The 22,279-nt window shown below is 34.5% G+C and overlaps 1 protein-coding gene across 1 annotated transcript in view; it reads right to left on the bottom strand.

Annotated features, from left to right (window-relative positions):
* Positions 1-5,688: 5,688 nt before the first annotated feature.
* LOC145276863 (large ribosomal subunit protein eL24-like) overlaps positions 5,689-22,279 on the bottom strand; it is a 36,251-nt gene continuing 19,660 nt past the window's right edge. The window contains exons 3-5 of the mRNA XM_080128262.1: positions 9,703-9,950; positions 7,868-7,922; positions 5,689-5,817 (exon numbers count right to left, since the gene is read on the bottom strand). Of these exons, the coding sequence (XP_079984388.1) occupies positions 5,737-5,817; positions 7,868-7,922; positions 9,703-9,950 (384 nt within the window). The 3' untranslated portion in view covers positions 5,689-5,736. The remainder of the gene's footprint in view (positions 5,818-7,867; positions 7,923-9,702; positions 9,951-22,279) is intronic.

The raw sequence follows: 22,279 nt of genomic DNA, 5'->3' as shown, positions 1-22,279 counted from the left end.
AAAAACTACCACAGATACCTATGGAATGCTTCAGACTGCTTCTAGACCATCTTGCATGAATCAAGTATCAACTTTTAAATGGCACGAGATTCAAGGCAGGGAGTCTGAGGGATGATGAGATGAGCGAGAAGAATAAAGTCACAACATCAAAGTTGATAGGACAAAAATAATTTTATGGATAGTCTTATGTCTATGTACACACAATTATTCGCAAGAAACTGAAGATGCAGAAAATCAGTGCAAAATTTGTCCCAAGGGGGCTCAGAAGATCAGGAAGACATCCTGTGGTCGAGCAAATCAATTAAGATCCCACAATTCTTGATACTGTGATGAAAGCAGGATCTACAATAACTTAGAAACCACAAGACAAGAGTTCCCAGTGGAAGCATGCTAGCTCTCCCAAATCCAAGCAAATTAACTCAGAAACTTTTTACACGGCACAGGCATGATTTACATGGATTCCGACTGGACAGACAGTCAAGGAATACTATGTTGAGGCTTTAAGAGAGTTCAAGAATAGATTTTGTTGAAAGAGGCCACCTCTCTTCAAATTGGACCAGTGGGATGAAGACAATGCACCAGTTCATAACTTTATCCTTGTCACAGATTATTTGACAAAGTTGGGCAGTTCTCACCCTTCCCTCTAGGCCAGACCTTACTCATTTGTGACATTTGGTTATTCCCTTAGCTCAAGGTAAATAGACTTTCGTTAGGAGACAGTTGAAGAGATGAAAGAGACTGCGGCGAGTTACTGACACGCTCACACAAGCATACTTTCAGCAATTGTTGGAATGATACAAGTGCATTGCAGCCAGAGGAGATTACTTTGAAGGGGACCAGTTTCATGTGTGTATCAATAAAAGTGGCCATATGAAAAAATGTTTGGAAATTTATAGAAGGCACCCCATAACCTTAATAAAATTTGGGGATTTAAATAGCCAATGGAAAAAAAAAAAATATTTGCTAGAAAGATAAATTCTGCAGGTTTTTATATAAAAGTTTAAAAAGAGTTTTTCATTTTATATAGTCATTTAAATTACAATTGTTTTAAAACAATTGTCTGCTTTTCAGAACGTTGAATATAAGATGGAAAAAAATAAATTCACAAAATTTTCTTTTAAGCTAGGCTGGAAAGCTGTTGAAACAGCTCACAATATTAACAAAATGTTTGGCCCAGGAACAACTACTGAACGCACAGCACAATGGTGGTTTAAGAAACTTTGTTGCAGCGATGAGTGTAGGGGTTGGCCATTGGATGTTGACAAAGCTCAATTAAAAAAAACCTTAGTCGAAGCCAAACCATGCACAACTGCTCGAGAACTTGCTTTTGAATTAGACATAACGTATACAATTTCCAACCACTTGAGAGAGATTGAAAAGACAAAAACTTGATGAATGCCTCAGGAATTGAACAAAAAGAAATGTCATCTTCCCTTCTTTTATGCAAAAAGGACCTGCTTCTCAACCAGGTTGTGACTTGCGATGAAAAGTGGGTTCTTTATGACAACCAGCAATGCTCAGCTCAATGGTTAGATGCCGATGAAGCTCCATGACACCTCTCAGTTGCACCAAAAGATCATGCTGACTGTTTGGTGGTCTGTGACTGGTCTCATCCATTAGTTTTTTTTTTTTTGTTTTTTTTTTTAAATGCAGGTGAAACCATTACCATAGATAAATACCGTCAACACATCAATGAAATGCATCAGAAATTTTAACAAAAAAGCCCATGACAATGCTTGACTGCACATTAGGGCAGATCGATTTGCAACTTTTTTCAGAAAATCAACATGGCACAGGTGACGATAGTTGGGATTTGATGTGATAAGAACATATACCAAAAATTAGATTCCTATCTGGAACAGAAAATTGAGCATTTAATTTTAATCGTGTACAAAAATGCTGAAAAATCCTTCATTTTCATAGCATTTTTCACAACACTGACTTTGAAATTTCACTATTTTTATAAAACGTTCAATTAAAATTGATATATTTATATGAAATGAACTGAATGAATTATAATTTTAATTTTGAATCACAACTAGCAAAATATCTAAACTTTTACTGCATTGATTAAACAAAAATTGTAAAAATAGCTAATTAGCAACTAAGTCTTAAATTTCACAATTCAAAAAGATATGTGGACATGTATTACACAATATAACAACATGATACAATTTACAGAACCATGTATTTTAATTTTTTATTAGAGGCAATAATATAAACTTATAATAGAACTAATTTGTTCTTCATAATTTTCTTTTTGAGGAAAATGAAGGTCTAATTTGCTGGCATGATGACTTTGTAATAATGTGTCTATGTCTTGCTCCCTTCCCATATACAACTTTTGGAGAAAAATCAATCAAATTTGACCAGTGTGTGGCTGCAACATTGATAGTAATTTTTTTCATTTTATTTGAGTTGTTCACTATTTTTGGAAAAAACAACAAAAAAATTATTTGAAAACACTTATTTTTTTTTTTTTTTAAATATTTTTGCGATGTAATATGAATAAAACTAACTATTGTTTGGGTAAATTAAGAAAACTAATAAAATTTAATGGATAAATATTTATTTACCTTATGTTTGAATGCCCTCTTCTCTCACATCCAATTCATCTGAGTTTATCATCGATATATTTTCAAGAAGTAGTGCAAAAGCATTATATTTTGAACTGTTTAAAACAGTAATTTGAATTGCAGTTAACTGTTTTGTTCTCTGAATCATATTAAAATATATTGTTGTTGGTTTAAAAAAAAATATTGTCGATTTTGATCTCAAACCAACTAACTGCATACACTTGGATGATAAATTTGACCAAAATGTTCAATTTATCAGTGTTTGAGGATAGACAACTCTAGTCCATAAAAACATTAATCTTGTGGCTTATGTTAGCCATCTTCCTTGATTCAAGGGCCCAATTTTCTAAGTTAACTTCTCCACAAGAAATGCTAACAGCATACTCAAAAAGTAACCTCTGGTCTTCACACTTAAATTATTTGTTTCTTCTGCTGTCAGATAATGATGATCGGGAGGGACACTAATTCTTTTAGAATTCTACTTGAGGCAAATCTTGATAATTATTGATACAAAGTTTCCCCAAAGGACCAGTAAATGTTGTTAGGCTTTTTGTTGTTTCATCAATTAATTTAAAAATTGCTGTAAATGGCAGTTTTTCTAGTGGAACCTGAAAAGTGGAAAATTTGCATGTTTAATAATAGAGCCAGATTACATAATAAATACCAATATATTATTTTATTTTCCACAAAAAAGAAACATAATTGCAGGTGATTCTATAGAATTAATTTGACCTTGTTAGAAGTGCAGATTATGTGCCTTGTTTGACAATTTGCACTTTACTGCAAAGTCATCACAGAAAGTTTACAGCTACAAGATATATCAAACAGTTTGTGTAGGTGTTCCTTCATTCTTTTCACTTTGATTGCTGCAAGAGATTTCCTGTCAATCTGTTTGGCCCTCTTATAGCAAAATATATTGACCTTCTGTCCTATATTATGTTAACTTAACAAGGGCAATTGTGGATTGACTGCTTGCCGAATACTAATTATTTCCTTGGTAATTAACTTACAAATCTCACTATTTTTTAAGTGGGGATAACTTTTTTCGAAGAAATAACTAAATTAGATGGCTTGTCGTGAAGTTGGGGGCATTGTTTGATCCAGCTGACAAGGTGGACAAGCAAAATTATGAACCACGAGTTAAAACTGAACGTTGTGCTTTTACTGACATTCTAATCTGAAAAGTAAAACAAATAAATGGATTATAACTGAAGGAAACTGTAGTAGGTTATCTTCCAGTTTCATACGTAAAAAAATAAGTGCTAGTTATTAGAAATAATGAAAAACTTTTAGAGTTGAATTAAGTGTATTGAAGAAAGAGGGTCAAACCAAATCAGAGGCAGAATAGTGTTTAGTTTAGACATTTTTAGCAGAGTTTAGCTCCACCTTTGATAATATGAATTTATCCATAAAGAGATTCGTTCTTGCTGTAGCTGTGCCAGTGTTTAGAGTTTGAAAACCAGTGCTTGTGCATCTATGTTACTATGCTATTTTTAATAGTATTTTCAAGTTAAATTTAATTTTTATGAAATTTCTGTTTATTAAATTTTTAGGTGAAAGTACAGAATAGTTACAATACAACCTCCTTCCCATATTAAGAATGGCTTTCTAAAAATTATTTTAGCACAAGAATGCACACATAACGAAAAACCTTTAAAGGAGTTTCCTTATTTACTTGTATTAATCTTTGTGGGCTATCTGATTTTAAAACTATAATTTTAGAGGAAAAACAAAGCTTAAAAATAATTACTCTCTAAAAATAAAAGAAATTAAAATTTGACACTAATTTTATGCAAAGTATTTTTTATTAAGTAGAAAAACTTGAAAATTTATGTGGTTATGTTTTGTAAAGAATGTGTAGAATAAAATTGTAATGACTTTTTTTTTCTTTTTTTAATATAAAACTGGAGTATTACCATATTTAATAAAAATGTTAAATAGAATTTGATGTGAAATATTAGGTTGGTGCAAAAATAATGCTTTTGACATTCATTTGAACGTCAAAAAATGAGTGTTTTTATGTCAACCTAATTAAAAAAGATAAAACAAATATGTTTAAATTCACTGCATACACTTTAGATATAATAATATATATTTTAAACAAGTCTTTTTCGTTTTTCCTTTCGAAATAATTAAGCCTAAATCATAATGTTTTCAAATTAAATAATAAACAAACGTTAATTTTTAACATCAATAACGAGCGTGTTTTAAAACGGTGAAATCTAAAATGTTTCTACCAAAAAAAGTTCCTGCAATGAAAAAGCAAACTTTGGTTATTATTATTTAAAAAACATAAGTTCGCCTTTACACTTAATATTTATTTTATTAATGAATTTTATTTAAAAATGTAGTTTAAAAATTATTCTAAATAATGATTCTATTTTCTGAACAGTACGGATTGTTTTGATGACGGGATGTTTTTGACAATTCACCGAAAAACTTTTAATCACTTCAATTTTTCAACTTTTAAAGTCTCCTCAAGCAAAGATAACGACTTTGAGAAAAATATTTTGTGTAGGTCTTTTCTATGTCAAACCCCAACTATCATCACTATTGCCTCACCGGGGTTCCAAAATCGACCTGCCCTACTGCACATTGCTAAACTGACCATGCCGAATTGCACCATGAAACTGCCTTATCTGCTATACTCTCCAAACCTCTAACCTACCGACTACCACTTTTTAAGCATCTTGACAACTTTCTACATGAGAAATGCTTCAAAAACCTAAGCGACATCAAAAACACTTTCATAGTCACAAGAACGCAAGAATTTGTTACGTTACTCGCATAAATACACTTGTTTTTCGTTGGTAAAAGTATGTTCATTCTGATGGTGCCTATTTTGATCACTAAATTTTGGAAGGGGAGCTGAGATATGGTGATTTTAATTTAAAAACCGCAAGAACTGTCTTATCAACCATGATACCTACTCTACTTTATCATAAATGTGAAAGGGAAGGCAAAATGTTACAGAGTTTGCACAATTTGGCAGAAATCAGTAGTAAAAAGTGGTTTGACTGAAAAACGAAAATGAAAATTAAGCTAAAAGCGGATAACTCCCATCCTTTAGTAATGTATCATTACAAAAAAAAGTTTTATAAAAGAAAAGAAATTTTTTTTTTATTTTTTAGGAATATTTATTTAACCATGTTCTGTTTTTTTAGCGTTTACCACCAACTCGAGGAGCTCTCACTGGAACAGACTTTGTTGCTTTTGTTTTAGGAGCAATGGTCTTTGTTGCCTGAAAAGATAGAAAAACTGAAGCTTAACACAGGGTGACAAAAAAAAAAAAAAGCTAAATGGAGGCTATCTAGAACATATGCTGTAGAACGGAGAAAAAAAAAAGGCCAAAGTGTTTTGAATATGTTTTGAATAGTTATGACCAAAGTTTCATTTCATTCTAACAAAACACTAAGAAATGGGACCTAATTAGAGTTGAGGCCCATTTTTCGGGGGTTCCCCTGTATATGGTTTTAAATAAAAAAGAAATATTTAAAATTGGAGTTTTCAAATACTGCATTCATATTAGTACAAGATTGAGACTTAGTACTTCAAATGTTTGTTTTTTTTTGCCTTTACTTTTTGTCAGAAATGGCAAGAAATCTATACACGTATTGATTAATTACCTACAAGATAATCAATATTTACAGGTTAACTTTATTAAAATCTAATTTGTTTTTCACATTGGTATACTAAAGGTTTAATATCACTTCTGGCAAAATGATACAGGATTTCAATAAGAGTTGTACAGTTGAGAGTGTTAAATCACTAAATGTCAACAGGATATTGGTTTAGAAAGTGCTTAAACAATTGAAAGAGAATATAAGTTGCTTTTGTATTGCTAGGGCATTGTCTAATGTGGTTTTCAAGGATAAAAGAAATTTGCCATCCTACAGCATGTGAACATTCAAATTGATCAGATTGTCTTGTATGAAGTCACAGGTTATTACTTACAGCATCAGTTTGTGTCATAACCAAAACTAGAAGTTTTAATTTTTGTAGATGAATAAATGTGTGAAACTGAACAAAGAGAATTATATAAACACTAGCGGGGGGTACCCGGCGTTGCCTGGATATTTGGAGGTGTGTAGGGGGGGGGGGATAAGCAAAGTAATAACCCTGTTTAAACTTCTTAAAAAAAAAAAAAAAAAATCTAACTGATTGAACCTGCAATCCTAAGATAAAGACGCTGTCACTTAATCATTGTGCTATGGGCGAATGTAGGTTGGTTTTTATAATATTCAAACAAATTCAAGGTACGCCTTATTGCATGTGTTGACGCATGCGTAGAAGTCATGTTGTCATGAAGGACACGCGGCGATCTAAAAATCTGGAAAAAAATAGCATTTAAAAGTTGTGACCCTCGTTAAATTGTACATATCTAGACAGCATATAAAAAGTTTTAAGGAGCGAGCCTACCGAGAAGCCCGACAGAAAAAGCCTTTTGCAGACATACACAAAAAGCGAACATACATACATTTTCGCTTTTATTAGCTATCAGTGTTGACATGGCTAATAAAATTCTTCAGAAAATGTTGCTAGGCATTCCAATAGGAGTCAAGAATATTCTAAGAGTTCATTTCTAAGGAACGGTCTCCATCTACATACCACTTATTTCAGTATTTAATCCATCCTGGAAAACAAGGCTGCTCACACAAATTTGACTATTCTGAAAACAAAATCGATCGAGGAATGGGTAAAAAAAAGCCCAAGCAATCGTCTGTGTCTCTTGTAGGGCTTTAAGAATTTGCAGCAGATGAATCCTGTAAAACCATTTCTAATCAGTTAAAAAAGTGCATCCATTGATGAAGCAACCTATTAATTTTTTGAAGCATGGAAATATTTTTTACAGAGATCAAGGCCAGAGAGAAAACTAAGTGAAAATGCATTTGTGCAAATTTTTTTAAAATTGTAAAAGTGAAATCCTGCTAAACAATTGCATCATCTTACTGAATGAAGCTTTTATTCTCAACTAATAGATTAGTTAGGAATAAAAGCTTCATTTGGTAGGCTAGTTATTTTCATCATTACATGAATCTTTCAACATTAAACTAATTTTGACATCAAATTATTTAAGTTAGCATAAGGAGACATAAAAATATACAAATTTTTCCATTTATAAAGACACGGTGATAAAATAATGACCAGATATCAAATTTCATTTACATTGTGAGATCATTTCATGTAATGTGGTAAGAACTAAGACATGAACAATAAAATGGTTTAAAACTTTGAAGGCCAAAAAGGGGCAACATTTGTTTCAGTTAAGATACTAGCAGATTTACAATTACCTTTGTAGCTGGTTTCTTGGCAGCTTCCTTTGCTTTTTGCTTTTCTTTAGCAGCTCTGAAATGTACGAGAAAAAAAAAAAAAATTTGACAAATAAGAAAAAGCTCATTTTGCTATATAATAGCACTACGACACTGTTACAAACGAATAGTTTATATATATATATATATATATATATATACATACACACATGTAGGAAGTTTAGGTTTGACAGTCAAAAGAGCTGAACAGAGATGGCAGCTGGTCATATAGAAAAAATGTAGAAGTAGGAAAGTGTAACTTCCAGGCAGGGAACATTCTGGGATAAAAGTTACAAATAATAACCCGACTTGATCGTTGCTCCTCAAATCTTTATTGCAGCTTTTGCAGATACGTCGACCAAGACCCAAAGATGGACAAAGGTAAGTTTCCTCATATGGCCAGATGTAAAACCCCAGAAAAATGTTATCCTTCCCTTTGTATGAACTATAAATTGTTGTCTGTATTTGTTATACACACTAGATCAGATACACCGTTACAGATATGTATGGATTAAAGAATCACAAGCTTATTATATATATATATATATATATATATATATATATATATATATACATACATACATACATACATACATACATACACACTAGCATGGGTGCCCGGGTATTTGGAGGTGTATGTTGAGCAAGAAAGAAAAAAGCGGTCAATTTTTTAAACTTTGACCCCTATTATGACCCCTTTAAATTTATTGTTTTGGGCTCAACTCAAGTTATTAAGTTAGATCCATGTCCAACAAACCTATATCTAAAATTTCAAGTGTAGACTAAAAATTGTCGGAGGAGTTTGGTAGCGTTCTCAAAGGTAATATCGTTGAACTTTGACCCCTCAATCGCCAAATTTCTAGCCAAAAACCGATCACATCGATTTCCCCAAATCTCAGTACCCTGTATATCAAATTTCGGGTCTGTAGATTAACAATTGACAGAGTTATTGCGTAGGGAAATGTACACAGACAAACACATGTTCACTTATATATATACATATATATACATACACATTATATAGAGGATTACAAATACTAGAGACGAACACAGACATGTACATATATACACAATCTCTGGATGACTATATAACACGTACACCTGTTACATATACATTCCAGATACTATAACAATTTTTCTATATCAGGTGATCATTTTTATTCCAATGACTTTTCATACATTATGGACAAATATGCAGCCAGAGTGATATTTTATTTTTATTGAATGATTAGCAGGGGGTACCCGGCGTTACCCAGGTAAAAGAAAAAAAAAAAAAAAGTTTTAGTAGGAAGGTAGGATTGAATCCCGAAGCCTTGATGTGAAGGTGGAAACGAAAGGGGGAAAAGAAGCCAGACACCCAACCAGCTCGGCGACGAGGGAAGAGGAACTGATAAGCGTGTTAAGTGAAGGGTTTTATAAAACGAAATAAACAGGTGCGAGGAAGTGGCGTGATGTCTGACCTAGTTTTGTGCTGCAAGCCAGATCATTCGCTTTTCGAAGACGCAAGCTGGTAAAAGTCGGGCAAATTAAATACACACGCGACCCGTTCGTAACTTAGATATTATCATTTAGACGTGATATAAAAAGTTTCAAGGAGTGAGCCGACCGAGAAGTCCAGCAAAAAAAAGCCTTTTACAGACATACACATTTTCGCTTGCCATGGTTGTAAACACAAATTAGCCATTATATCATTTATTGCAACACTTGACTCATATTTGTGCATCTAAACTAAAACATTTTTTCCACATAAAGCTTCAATCATCAGCAAAGGAAAAAAAAAAAAAAAAAAAAAAAAAAATCACAAGCAAAATACTAACCTAATGGCCTGTTCTCTTTGTGCTTTCCTAACCTCAGGTTTTTGGTTCCGTTTAGCCATAATGTCACTGAGGGTGGCACCAGCAATAGCTCTTTGAAATTTGGCTGTTCTACGAGTCCTCTTTTTAGTAACTTCTTCAGTCTGTCCCTTTTTGTGTTTACGCCGGTACAAAACTGTCCAGTTGATTTTACGTGGATTACGCTTCATTTTATAGGAGCGCTCACATTTAGCATTGAGAAATTGCATGACCTAGAAAGAGAGAAAAAAAAAAAAAATATTTAATCAAGTTTTTCTAACATATACAGCAGAAACTTCAAGAAATTATCCTGCTATAATTGAAATGTGAATGAATGAATTCAATTTTGAAGACACTCGAAAAAGGCTTAAACTAATTTGTTTGTCCAGACTACAAAACTGATAATTAGAAACGGGTTTTTGGTAGCATTAAAATGGTGCACTTTTAAATGCATGTATTTTAAAATTCTATGAAAGTTTAAAAATCACAGGTTCTTTATATTACTCTGAATACTGTTCTCATCTTGGACGATGAAATTGCTGACCTTCAGGTCCATCTTCTCATACTCAAGAATCTGTATAGGACACCATTTTTAAAATGGAATAACAAAACGATGTTAGCGCATGCATGGTTTGCAAACTGAGTCACAAGCAAAGTTTTTATCGGATCCTTCCTTCAAACAAATATTTCTACATGAAATAATGTATGATTTAAAATTTTAAAATATTTTTGTCCAACAGATCACTCTTTCCAACAATGCAGTGTTGGTGCCTGTATGATGCAGAGGAGATAAGTTTTTAGCAGAAAGTGTGTGTGTGTGGGGGGGGATTCCATGTACAAATGTCATGGTGAGGGGGGGGGGGTTAAAGATGTTACAACATCTGTGTTTTCGTGGGCCCATCAAGAAAAGCGTTCGCTTATTAACTTGAGTTGTGCAAGTTTGCGCCTGGAACAAATCAATTTTTTTTCTTTTAAACAACCGGGCAAGGCCCCCTCCTCCCAGTCTTCTATAATATAAATCTTTAACGTGTGTGTGTGTGTGTGTATGTCCGCTAAAAACTTCTATTAGCTACATCGTTAGCCCCCCCCCCCATAACCTCTTTCAAGCACTTGCTATTTTGATTGAAAGTTGTTTTGATTCTTTTTTTTGGAGGGGGGGGGGTGTATGGGTATTACATGAAAAGGGGACAGATCCCAATAAGTAAAAAGAACAAAATAGATAAGTTTGAAAATGATATTTGGAAAAGGATAGAATCGAACCCAGTTGGCAAGAATTAAAAAAAGATAAATATTCAATTTAAGAATGTAGCGATTGTTCATTTTTTTTTTTTTTTTTTTTTTATAGAAATAACTTGATATTAAATATGTCAGTTAAAAGAATGGACAATATAAGTTAGAAGTAATGAAATAAATAGGTTATAAATGAAACATTTAGGAATTTCTTTGTTACCAAAAGTGATTAGGGCATATGTAATTTGAACGCATGAAGGAATCACGCTTTTGATGTCAAAGAAAGAGAATTCCCAATATAACGAGTTAGGGTGAGACAGAGTCAGACTGGGAGCTAACACCCCTTGGAGGTGAGGGGGGGAGGGGTGTGGAAGAGAGGAGATCACATTATCATAAGAGCTTGAATTCTTGATTCGTCAATCAACTAGCTGGTAGAATAAAAGATTAATTCATATTTGTAAACTGTCTTCATTCCAACAACGAAAGGTAAATGTGTTTTTATCATCTTGTAAACAAACTTTGTAGGGTAATTCCATCTCAAATCATCCAGACCACGACACCCTTACTTCTCAGATTTTTTCCAAACTTTCACCATATGTTGGTATCATAAAAACTAGGGAATCCTGAAAATTTGAGCTTTTAACTCTAAGCGGTTTCATGTACCCACCCAGCACAGGTACAGTTTCTTAGTATCTGTACCCACCGCATCGATTACCAGAAAAATGGGCGTTTGTTCTTTCTTTCGTTCACAATTAAACCTAAAGAATGGATTAATCACAGGGGGAAGTGGGGAAGTGAGAATTTTTTAGAGTTCATAAATGCTACAAACGCATTGTATCTTCACCACATGCAGTTTATTATTTGGAATTGTGCACTGTGATCGGCCAAATTTGGAGATTCGATTGTGAGCTATCCGGTTACTTGGCCTTAGACCAATACCCAAATCTCGGCTTAAAAGTTCAATAACTCGGAAACAGTTCATTTTCAATGGTTTTAAATGTGATTTTTGGATTCCTTGTGTGGAAAACCTTGTCTATGAAAATTTTCAAGGTTTTACCTAGCCTAGAAATTGATTTATGCCCAAAAACGTAATTTCATAATTTCGCAAATTTGTGCCTCGACGCGATATATGTAAAATACCAAAATTGCGATATTTCCGAAACCGCTTAGAGTTAAAAGCTCAAATTTTCAGGATTCCCTGGTTTTTATGATACCAACATATGGTGAAAGTTTGGAAAAAATTTGAGAAGTAAGGGTGTCAAAAGATGTTTTTTTCTGGATGATTTGAGATGGAACTACCCTTGTATAACTCTTACCAAATATGTGTCCTCACCACCATCATCAATAATATATATCTCCCTTCTGTGTTAATAGAACTGTATGTCTCTCCCAGAATATAAATGCCCCACCCCCCCGTTATGAATGTATCCTGTCATATGTCAACAGCAATACACCTTCGAGATAAATATAACATACACACACACAAACTGAAATAGATAAACACTGAAAAATATACACACGCTCGATATATACACACCCACTATGTAACACGAGCAACAAAAATGCTTCTCTTCGTATGCCTTCTGCCAAAATATCTGGTGGGGAAGTTGTCACCTTTTATTTTTGGGCAATTCCCTGTTATTTTTTTAAGTGTTGTAGGAGTATTGGTGAAAGTGCTCAATATCCTTAGAATAGCAGCTGTGTCCAAACGAAACTTTATGTCCACCTGGACAAAGCAAGGTATCCATGCTAGTCTAAAACATTCGCATGTCCGCTAAAACCTTTTTTCATCCGCAATGCAGCATTGTTAGAAAGAGCGATCTGAGAAATACTGTTTTGTTTGATAGGCGGAATGAGGTGGGGGGGGGGGTCCAGATAAAAACCTCGCTTTTGACGTTTCTTTGTGTTACATTCTTTTGTTTTAAATAGTTAATTACCGTTATAACACGTCTCTCTGTAGGCTCATCAATAACATAAGTTGTACAAGTTCGCACTTGGCACGCATTTTTTTCTTCACTTTTACTTCTGACTGATGCCACCCCCAAGTTCCGTTATTTTTTTTTTTAATCAATCAAGCAATGACAGTTTTAATTGTGCAAAGCTAGACCTGTTAACCAAAATAGGAAGCTAGACTTGTTAGACCAAAAACAAACAAACAAAAAAAAAGTTTAAGCTATTTTTTGTACAAACAAGCTATTTTTTTTAATTCAATATCTTAAGACTAATTATCTTTGAAATAGTCCCAAAAACTAATATTTACCTGTGAAGGGATTTTTACAATTTTTTTTTTTTTTTTTTTTTACAAAGGCATCACCACATTATCAAGGCCCAGAGGCCACTCAAGGATAAGGGTTAAAGAGTGTACAGTAGAAGTTGGTCAATATAGTAATCATTAGTAATGAAAATTTGGTAAATTTAATAACTTATATGGAACGGCTCATCAAGAACTTATTTACTTTAGACTTGAACAAAACCATATTGTAGTCAGCCGGAAAGCAGGAAAACGGAAGACAATTCCACAGGCGTGCAGTTCTAAGAAAGAAGCTTTGTTCATGGAATCTACGTTTAGGTTTAGGCACAGATAAAGAGTGGGGGAAATTATTGATAGTGTTTACAGCTAGCCGAGTGTTTCTTGTGAAAGTTTGGCGAGGGGGGACCATAGATTGAAGCTCAGTTGAACACTTTCCATGAAAATAACGATACATCAGAGACAAACTCGCAACATCTCTTCTGTGAGATAGAGGTTGCAAGGAGGAGAAAAGGACATCTCCTACGAGGCTACGAAGTCTATTTTGAACTCTATCAAGGCAGGACAAGTTCTTTCTAGCAGCTCCTGCCCAGATGTGGCAACAGTATTCCATCCTTGGACGTACCTGGCTCTTATATAGATAGAGAATAGCATCAGCAGTGAGATATCTACTGGATCGATAGAAAGATCCCACCATTTTTCCAGCGGCCTTGGCAACAGATTTGATATACGTGTTCCATTTAAGATCAGGAGTAATGGTCAAGCCCAGAAGCTTGTCAAAACTTGAGGCCTCCTGAAGACGAGAGCCATTCATTTCAATTGATGACAAATGTGGATTAGAATGTTGATGATGTAAAGAGAGAAGCTTGGTTTTAGATGCATTAAAAGTAACCAGCCACTCCTTTCCCCATTGTACTACGTGCTCAAGATCAGAGGAGAGAGAATTGGAGAGAACTTGCTCGTTTACTGTCTTAGATGTGGTACCATAAATGGTAGTGTCGTCAGCATAAATGTCTACAAATGATGTAAGGATATGATTTGGAAGATCATTAATGTAGATCAGGAAAAGAGTTGGGCCCAGGATGGATCCCTGAGGGACACCGGCATTAATATTGTGAGCTTCTGATTTTTGCCCCTCAACTACTACTCTTATGAATCTATCAGAAAGAAATGATTTAATAATTGAGAAGACTTTTCCAGCTATACCATAGCTAGCGATCTTATGAAGTAAACCTTTATGCCATACCCTATCAAAGGCTTTAGATATGTCAAGAGCAATTGCCCTAGAAAGATTGCCACCGTCGAGAGATTTGCTAATCCTATGCGATATAACTGTAAGGACATCTGCTGTAGATCTAGCAGAACGGAAACCATATTGAGTGTCACTAAGAAGGTTATTTTTGTTGAGATGTTTGATTACTTCTGTATTTAATACAGATTCTAGCAACTTACTCATGACGCACAGGAGACTTATTGGCCTGTACTGAGAGGGGGATGAGCGATCACCTGAATTCTTAAATACAGGGCATACTGATGAGATTTTCCAGGGAGATGGGAAACTATTCTCCTTAAGACAACGTTTAAACAGTTTTGTAAGTATGGGCGCTAGTTCAGGTTGAAGTTTTTTGAGTACTATAATTGTAATACCATCAGGGCCAGTTGCTTTACTGGAATCAAGGTTTTTGATTAGCTTGGCAACATCACGTACAGATATACGTATATCACATAGCGTGTTTTCTGATACAAGAGGAAATATTGGGGGTTGGCGGTCTTGGTCGCAAAGGGTAGAATTAGCTGCAAAGTTCTTGGCAAAGAGTTTGGCTTTGTCTGATGCTGACGAGATTACCTCAGATCCATTGATAATAGTTGGGATGGAGCACACGCTTCTGTTCAGGATTCTGTTTGCTATTTGCCAAAACTGGTGGGAACCAAGCCGCTGCTCAGCTACTTTGGACTTAACAGATTGAGCATACAACTCTCTTGCGTTCCTTATTACTTTCTTACAATGGTTGCTGGCAGTCCTGAAAACGGCTTTAGTTTCCATACATCTATTACGTTTGAAGCAGTGGAAAAAGTGATTTCTGTGCGCAATGGCAGCAGCACATTCTGGAGAGAACCATGGCTGGCTGTTAGGTTTTTGCTGAAATTTTTTAGAGGGTATGAAATGGTCAATACCTACAATTAACCATTCAGTTAGGTCTAATACTATAGAGGACACATCCTTTTTAAACATGGAATGCAGAGGTAGATCAGATATAAATGTACGGAAGCTATCCCAGTCAGCCTTAGTGTATCGATATACTGTACGATGAAGAGGTACGTCTGGGGACTTATTACATTTCATTTTTATCTTAATTGATACAACAGAGTGGTCGGAAGATCCAAGAGGCGACAGAACAGAAACTGAACATAGTTCAGGGCAAGTTGTGAGAAAAAGGTCTAGTAGGCTCGCATACTGGCCGTCATTATCGGGCACACTGGTAGGTTCCTGAACAATCTGAGTGAGGTCATAGGCAATGGAGAAATCATGACAGAACCTCCCCTCATCATCGGTCTTGTTTGAGTGGGTCAACCATTCGACGTTGTGAACATTGAAGTCTCCACATACGTGAATGTTAGCTGAAGGATAAGTAGAAAGGACTTGGTCAATTTTCTCAGATATGCTTTGAAAGATAGTAACTCCGCTGTTGTGGGGGCGATAGAGAGTAAATATAAATGCAGTAGTGTGAGCTAAAGCAACCCGGAAGCACATATAAGGTAAGTTAGGATCTTCCCTGGAGATGTCCCTCCCACATGGAAAGCTATCTTTAATATAGGCACATATTCCATGCCCATGGCGATCTTGGGGGTCAGATTTAGAAGTTAAGTTAGAGTATCCTGTAATTGCAAACTCATCAAGGGAAATAGCCTGTCCAATGCCAGTTTCACTTAAAAATAAAAGGTCTGGTTTAGTCTCCTGTAATTGGGTTTCAACCTCTGGAAGGTTAGAACGTAGACCCCTGATGTTGGAGAAGGAGACATGGTAGTAGGGGTCTACGTTGGAAGTTGGAGAACCGGATTTAATCGTGTATTTTTTCTTGAAACTTGTCATGATGAAATTTTGGAATTTGTGGACTAGGTCGACAGATTTACTTAGAGCAGGACAGAGAGGGGAAACTAAGAGAGAAAAAGAAACGAAGAATTTTTTTTTTTTTTTTTTTTTGTACCACATGATAACAATTACCCACTAGTATGGCATCGAGAGGCCCCACCAGAAGCTACTGCATGGTCCAGATTCCATTCACCAAATGGCAATACAGCAGCCCCAGTACTTTGCACCTGCTGATAGGACAGCCTCCTTAGTGGTTAATCCAAGGTTCGGGTCCCTGACTATCAGGCGGATAACGTCAGCCCAGACAAAACGTTTACCTCCAGCACCCTTACTAGTGACATGGCTACAAGGATAGACATAGAAACAGAAAATTTCCACCAACTCTGCCAACTGTTCGCGCAAAAATACTGCCAACCTAGAAAACAGCTTTTTCTTCTCCCTTTGTCAGAAAAATCACTCATTTAAAAATGAGGACTGAGGGACAAATAAGAAGAAGCGAGAGTAACAGGAGCTGCCGATAACGCATCCACAATGCGTTTTCTACTCTCCATTAAAAAAAAAATAAAAATAAAATAAAAAAATAACTATTAAGTATTGTACTTAATAAAAGTCCAACGGACCTGTTTAAGGGAAAGTATGGTGATAGATTCCCCTCCCACGAACTAAAAATGAGTACAATTAGGTAATCTATTTTTGCAATCAACTCGGTAGATAAATAAACATTTATGGACGAGAAAAAAAAAAAAAAAAAAAAAAAAAAAAATTAAAGCTAGCATTTAATACAACAGAAATACATAAATTAAATACTGAAATAAAATGTAGTTATTAATATTTGAATCTTAAAATAAAATTTAGTTTACAAATTTAGCTGAACTCAATTTCTGATGTCATGAAAGCATTCTTCATTGTACCTATTTACTATGCCTCCCCACGGGACAGAGTTAGACACCAGGGTCGTTTTTTAACGTGGAGAAAAGGTACAAAAATAAAAATTGTCTCAGTCGTGAAGGATTTCTCCTACACCGAAAGAGAACAAGAAAATGAAGTGCAGCATCTGAAGAACAGATACTACACTTTGATCTTGGGCAAAAGGCCAAGAACGCATTCTTCATTGTAAGTCTTTATGTATAAAAATATCCCCCCCCCCCCAAGATTACCTTTAGACTTTTTTTTCAAACAATTAAAAAGCAATCAGAAACCTACAAAATATTTATAAGCCGGTTTTCAAAACTATGCCTTCCCTATCAGTTTCTGCCATTAGATTACCTGATGTATGCTATTGAAGTAGTTAAAGCCATTTCAATAATTTCATGGATATTGCTAACTCAAGAGAACACTAGTCCAAATAATACAAATCAATCATCTTTAAAAAAAAAAAAAAAAAAAAAAAAAAATGCTTTCTATTCACACAATTCAAAAATACTTTCAGATAGAATAAAAGTCTGGCCCGATTGAATGTCTGCCCCTTTTTTTCCATTAAAAAAAAAAAAAAACTTCTAAAAAATCTATAGAGGTAATAAAATCAAATTGTGCATAAGACTATGCAGTGAAAGTTTAACGATATTCAATAAGATTCTAATTTGTTCTACAACTGCAAAAAATCCAATTTATACAAATACAAAATTCTAAAATTTAGTTTTGAAAATATTTTCAACTACTGTTTCAGTAAGACCAATCTCATGATTATCACAGGAAAATCAAAATCACAAGTAAAAATTCATCACAAACAGCATATTGAAAATATTTAACAATCTAATATATCAAGTAAAGCCAGTTTTTGTTCAGACAACCACAGCAGATGCATAAATATGCCCCCATATGACATTTAAAGGCTGATTGAAATTAAAACAATCAACAGATTGACAACTTTTTTCTTTTTACATGGGGGTTACTGCTTATCAAGGCCCAGAAGCCACTCGAGGATAAGGTTTAATAGGTATACATTAGTCATTGTGATTTTAGCGTAGTAAACATTAGTGGGAATTTTGTAACTTGGATTACTTAAGGGGACGGTTTAAATAAGAGCTTGTTCACGTTAGATTGAAGACAGATTGTAGTCAGCTGGAAAGCAGGCAAACGGAATAGCGTTCCACAGGAAAGCAGTTCTAAGAAAGAAGCCCTGTTCATGGAATCTACGTTTAGGTGTAGGCATGGATAAAGAGTGGGTAATTGTTGATAGTGGTTCTGGCAAGACGAGTATTTTTCGTGAAAGTCTGGCGAAAGGGGACCAGAGATCAAAGTTCAGATGAGCACCGCCCATGAAAATAATAAAGCAGGGACAGGCTCACTAATTAAAAAATTTCAAGAGCTTAACTAAGTTTTTTTTAATGAAAATAATTGATTTATAAATTTTAAGAATTTATCAGAAAATCTTAATTTTGGTACTTCTGCATTTATGAACCTGCGATTTCCACAAGTTACTCGAGTGTACCTGGTAGATGATAAAAACTGGAAATGGTCAAGAAGTAGTTTTCTGGCTATTAAGATGTATTACTTTATGAATTTGATTAGTGATTTTTAACATGGAGAGGAGGGGGAGGGTAACAATGTGTTTTTTATAATAAGGCTCACCCAGCAGTTTCCAGTTATTCCAATAATCTGCCAGGCACACCCAAATAACTATGAAAATGTATCTTAATTTCTAAACATGTTATCAACACTAAAATGTATCTTTAAACTTTTGTTTTAAAAATTAAAATAAATTAGCAATCAAGAGTGATTTAGCTTGTATGATTTTTCAATTGTGTAAGCAAGTTTTTTTGTTTTTTTTTGCTTTTGAAACTTTTTTATGGATGCAGAGTTATATATGCATTTTATCCCTCTCAAATTTATCAAGTAAAATATTTAAGGTATTCACATTGTCTGCAACCACAGCCCTAATTTATCATTTTAGGATTTCCTGAGAAAGCCACTCAATAGTTACCGTTACCAAGATTTAACACTGTTTTTTTTTTTAAAAAACATTACTTTTTATACAACTTTAATAGTCTATTTTGGAAGTATAATCCATAAAGAAAATAAACAACCCACTTTTAAAAGAGAAACTACGAGTTTTTTTTATATTTTATTCACCGTTTCATGTCAAAAATTCCCCCCAAATTCTGATAACCTAATGTAACACAATGTAAGTTAATATTACTGAAAAAAAAAAAAAAAAAAAAAAAAAAAAAAATTCCTTCTAGATTAAGGCAGTATTGATTTTTTTTTTTTTTTTTTTTTTTTTTTTTTTTTTACTCCAATGGTGTTTCAGCCTTTTCCATATGAAAATCTGACCATGTCTAAATTTAACCTCGTGGGGAGGGGGAAGAGAAAGTAAAATTAGAGGCTGTAAATATTTATTTAAAAGTTAGATTTATTCTGTATATTTTAAGAAAATGTGGTTTTCATTACTTAATTATTTTAAATAATTTATTATACTATTTTGTCACCATTTACCAAAGCCATAAATCGCTAAAAAAAAAAAAAAAAAAAAAAAAAGTTGGATTTTATGGTACTTCATTTTTTTTTTTTACATGGGGATCACCATTTATCAAGGCCCAGAAGCCACTCGGGGATAAGGGTTATTTTGTGTACAACAAGGAATGGGATAATATCGTAGTAATAGTTGGTATTGGAGATTTGATAAAGTGTCTTAAGGGGGCGATTAATCAGGAATTTGTTTATGTTGGACTTGAAGACATCCAAGTTGTAGTCAGGTGGGAAACAGGCAAACGGAAGAGAATTCCACAGGTGTGCACCCCCCCCCCAAAAAAATAAATAAATAAAAAAATAAAAACCTATGTTCATGGAATCTACGTTTCGATTTAGGCACAGATAAAGAGTGGGGGAAATTACTGACAGTGGTTTTAGCTAGACGGGTGTTTATGAAGGATCAGCGAGGGGAGACCAGAGATTGGAGCTCAAACGAGCACTTGCCATGGAAATAATGATAAAACCAAGATAGGCTTGCAACGTCTTCTGTGCAAGAGAGGTTTGCAGGGAAGAGAAGAGAGCATCAGCCACGAAGTCTATTTTGTACTTTGTCAAGGCAGGATAGGCTGTTTTTTGAAGCTCCAGCCCAGATGTGGCAGTAGTACTCCATCTTCGGACGTACTTGGCTTTTATAGAGATAGAGAATTGCATCAGTAGTGAGATATCCTCTGGAGCGGTAGAAGGATCCTACCATTTTCCCAGCGACCCGATATACATATTCTGTTTCAGATCAGGAGTAAAGGTCAAACCCAGGAGCTTGTCAAAACATGAAGCCTCCCCAAGACGAGAGCCATCCATTTCAATTGATGCTAGATGAGGAACAGAGCGTTGATGATGTAACGTTAGGAGCTTGGTTTTGGATGCATTAAAAGTAACCAGTCATCTCTTCCCCCACTGAACCACGCGCTCAAGATCAGAGGAGAGGGAATCAGAGCTTTGTCATTTACGGCCTTTGATGTGTTGCCGTAGATGGTCGTGTCATCAGCATAGATGTCAACGAATGTATTATGTAATTCGGGAGATCATTGATGTAGATCAGGAAGAGTTGGGCCCAAGATGGACCCCTGGGGGACTCCAGGATTAATACTGTGGGCCTCTGATTGTTGCCCATCAACCACTCTTATGAACCTATCAGAGAGAAATGATTTAATTATTGAGAAAACATTTCCAGTTATACCGTAGCTGGAAATCTTGTGAAGTAGGCCCTTATGCCAAACCTTATCGAAGACCTTTGATATGTCAAGAGTAATTGTTTTCTATTTTATGTTCAATTTTAATTTAGTAATATTCAGTAAATGTGTATAACGTCTGATAACCTACAATATATTTTCTTTAAAGATATTTCAATAAAAATGGTTGGAAAAAGACTCACAATTTGTACTTGCAGTAAAGATGCAAGAAAAAATTTCAGGTCCACCTGCCCCATTAGATAAAACAGAACCACCCATTTTCTGGCAAGTCATCCAATACAGCTATTTTCTTTTAAATAAATATCCAGACTTAACAGAGGTAGATATTTCTAAAATAATAGCAAAGGATATAATTGGCATTTGGAAGGCAGTTAACCCTCGTTTACCTCTAATAAATGAAAAGTCTATTGTGAATAAAGTGAAGATCATATGTTTCCAGAAAGCAAAACAGAAAATCTTTATCTGCATTCCAAGAAAAACTTTTCCAGGAAAAGCTAGATACACTGTTTGACATTGCTTCATGTACATGCAAACTACCTATTTTAAGCTGTGATGACAAAAATGTCAAGTGCAACAAGGAACATTGCCAGACTAAGCACATACTTTGTACCTGTCCTTTGGAAAACGAAGGTAAGATTATTTTCTGTAACAAAGTTATGTAAATTTTAAATTAAATGGATTTCCATGCATTTAATGTTTAAACACTTGTAAAAAGCAATTATTACCATTTTCATATGAAATAATATTTTGATATAATTGTGTTTATACAAAATATAAGCTGACAAAAAAAATGTAAAAGGAAAACAAAGATTAGAACAACAAAAGAGATTATGTTCATCTAATGATGTGTCAACATCTGATGAGGATGCTGTTCTTTCCCAATCCAGTCCTAATAGCGATTCAACAGAAGTTGAATACTTTGAGCCAGAGAGACATCCCACAAGCCCTAACAGTTATCAAAATCCCTCGATATACTATGGAATTAATCAGGGGTGATATTTCTTTCAACCTTGGAGCCAGCCTTAAATTTAGAGGCCATGGGCCTTCTCAAATCTAATATTGATATAAAAGATATCGTTGATAAATGCAAAATAGATAGACAAAAGACAAGAATGAAAGAAAATACCCATCAAAGACACGGTGAAATCGTTGAGAACCTTGTTTGTATTGGGGTTGATGGGAGAAAGAATACAACAGTGAATCTAAAATTAAAGCTATTTTAGTAGACAACACGAATACAAATACAGGTTGTGAGGCTTGGCTTGTAGCACTTGTTGAGAAAAAACTACAAAGTTACACACCATAGGTTGCTCTTTACACCAAAATGAACTT

This window comes from Euprymna scolopes, chromosome 5, assembly GCF_053919585.1.
Source record: "Euprymna scolopes isolate OS-2025 chromosome 5, ASM5391958v1, whole genome shotgun sequence".
Lineage (NCBI taxonomy): Eukaryota > Metazoa > Mollusca > Cephalopoda > Sepiida > Sepiolidae > Euprymna > Euprymna scolopes.
The sequence above is the reverse complement of the archived record's forward strand: the minus strand, read 5'-3'. Positions and strand labels throughout refer to the sequence as shown.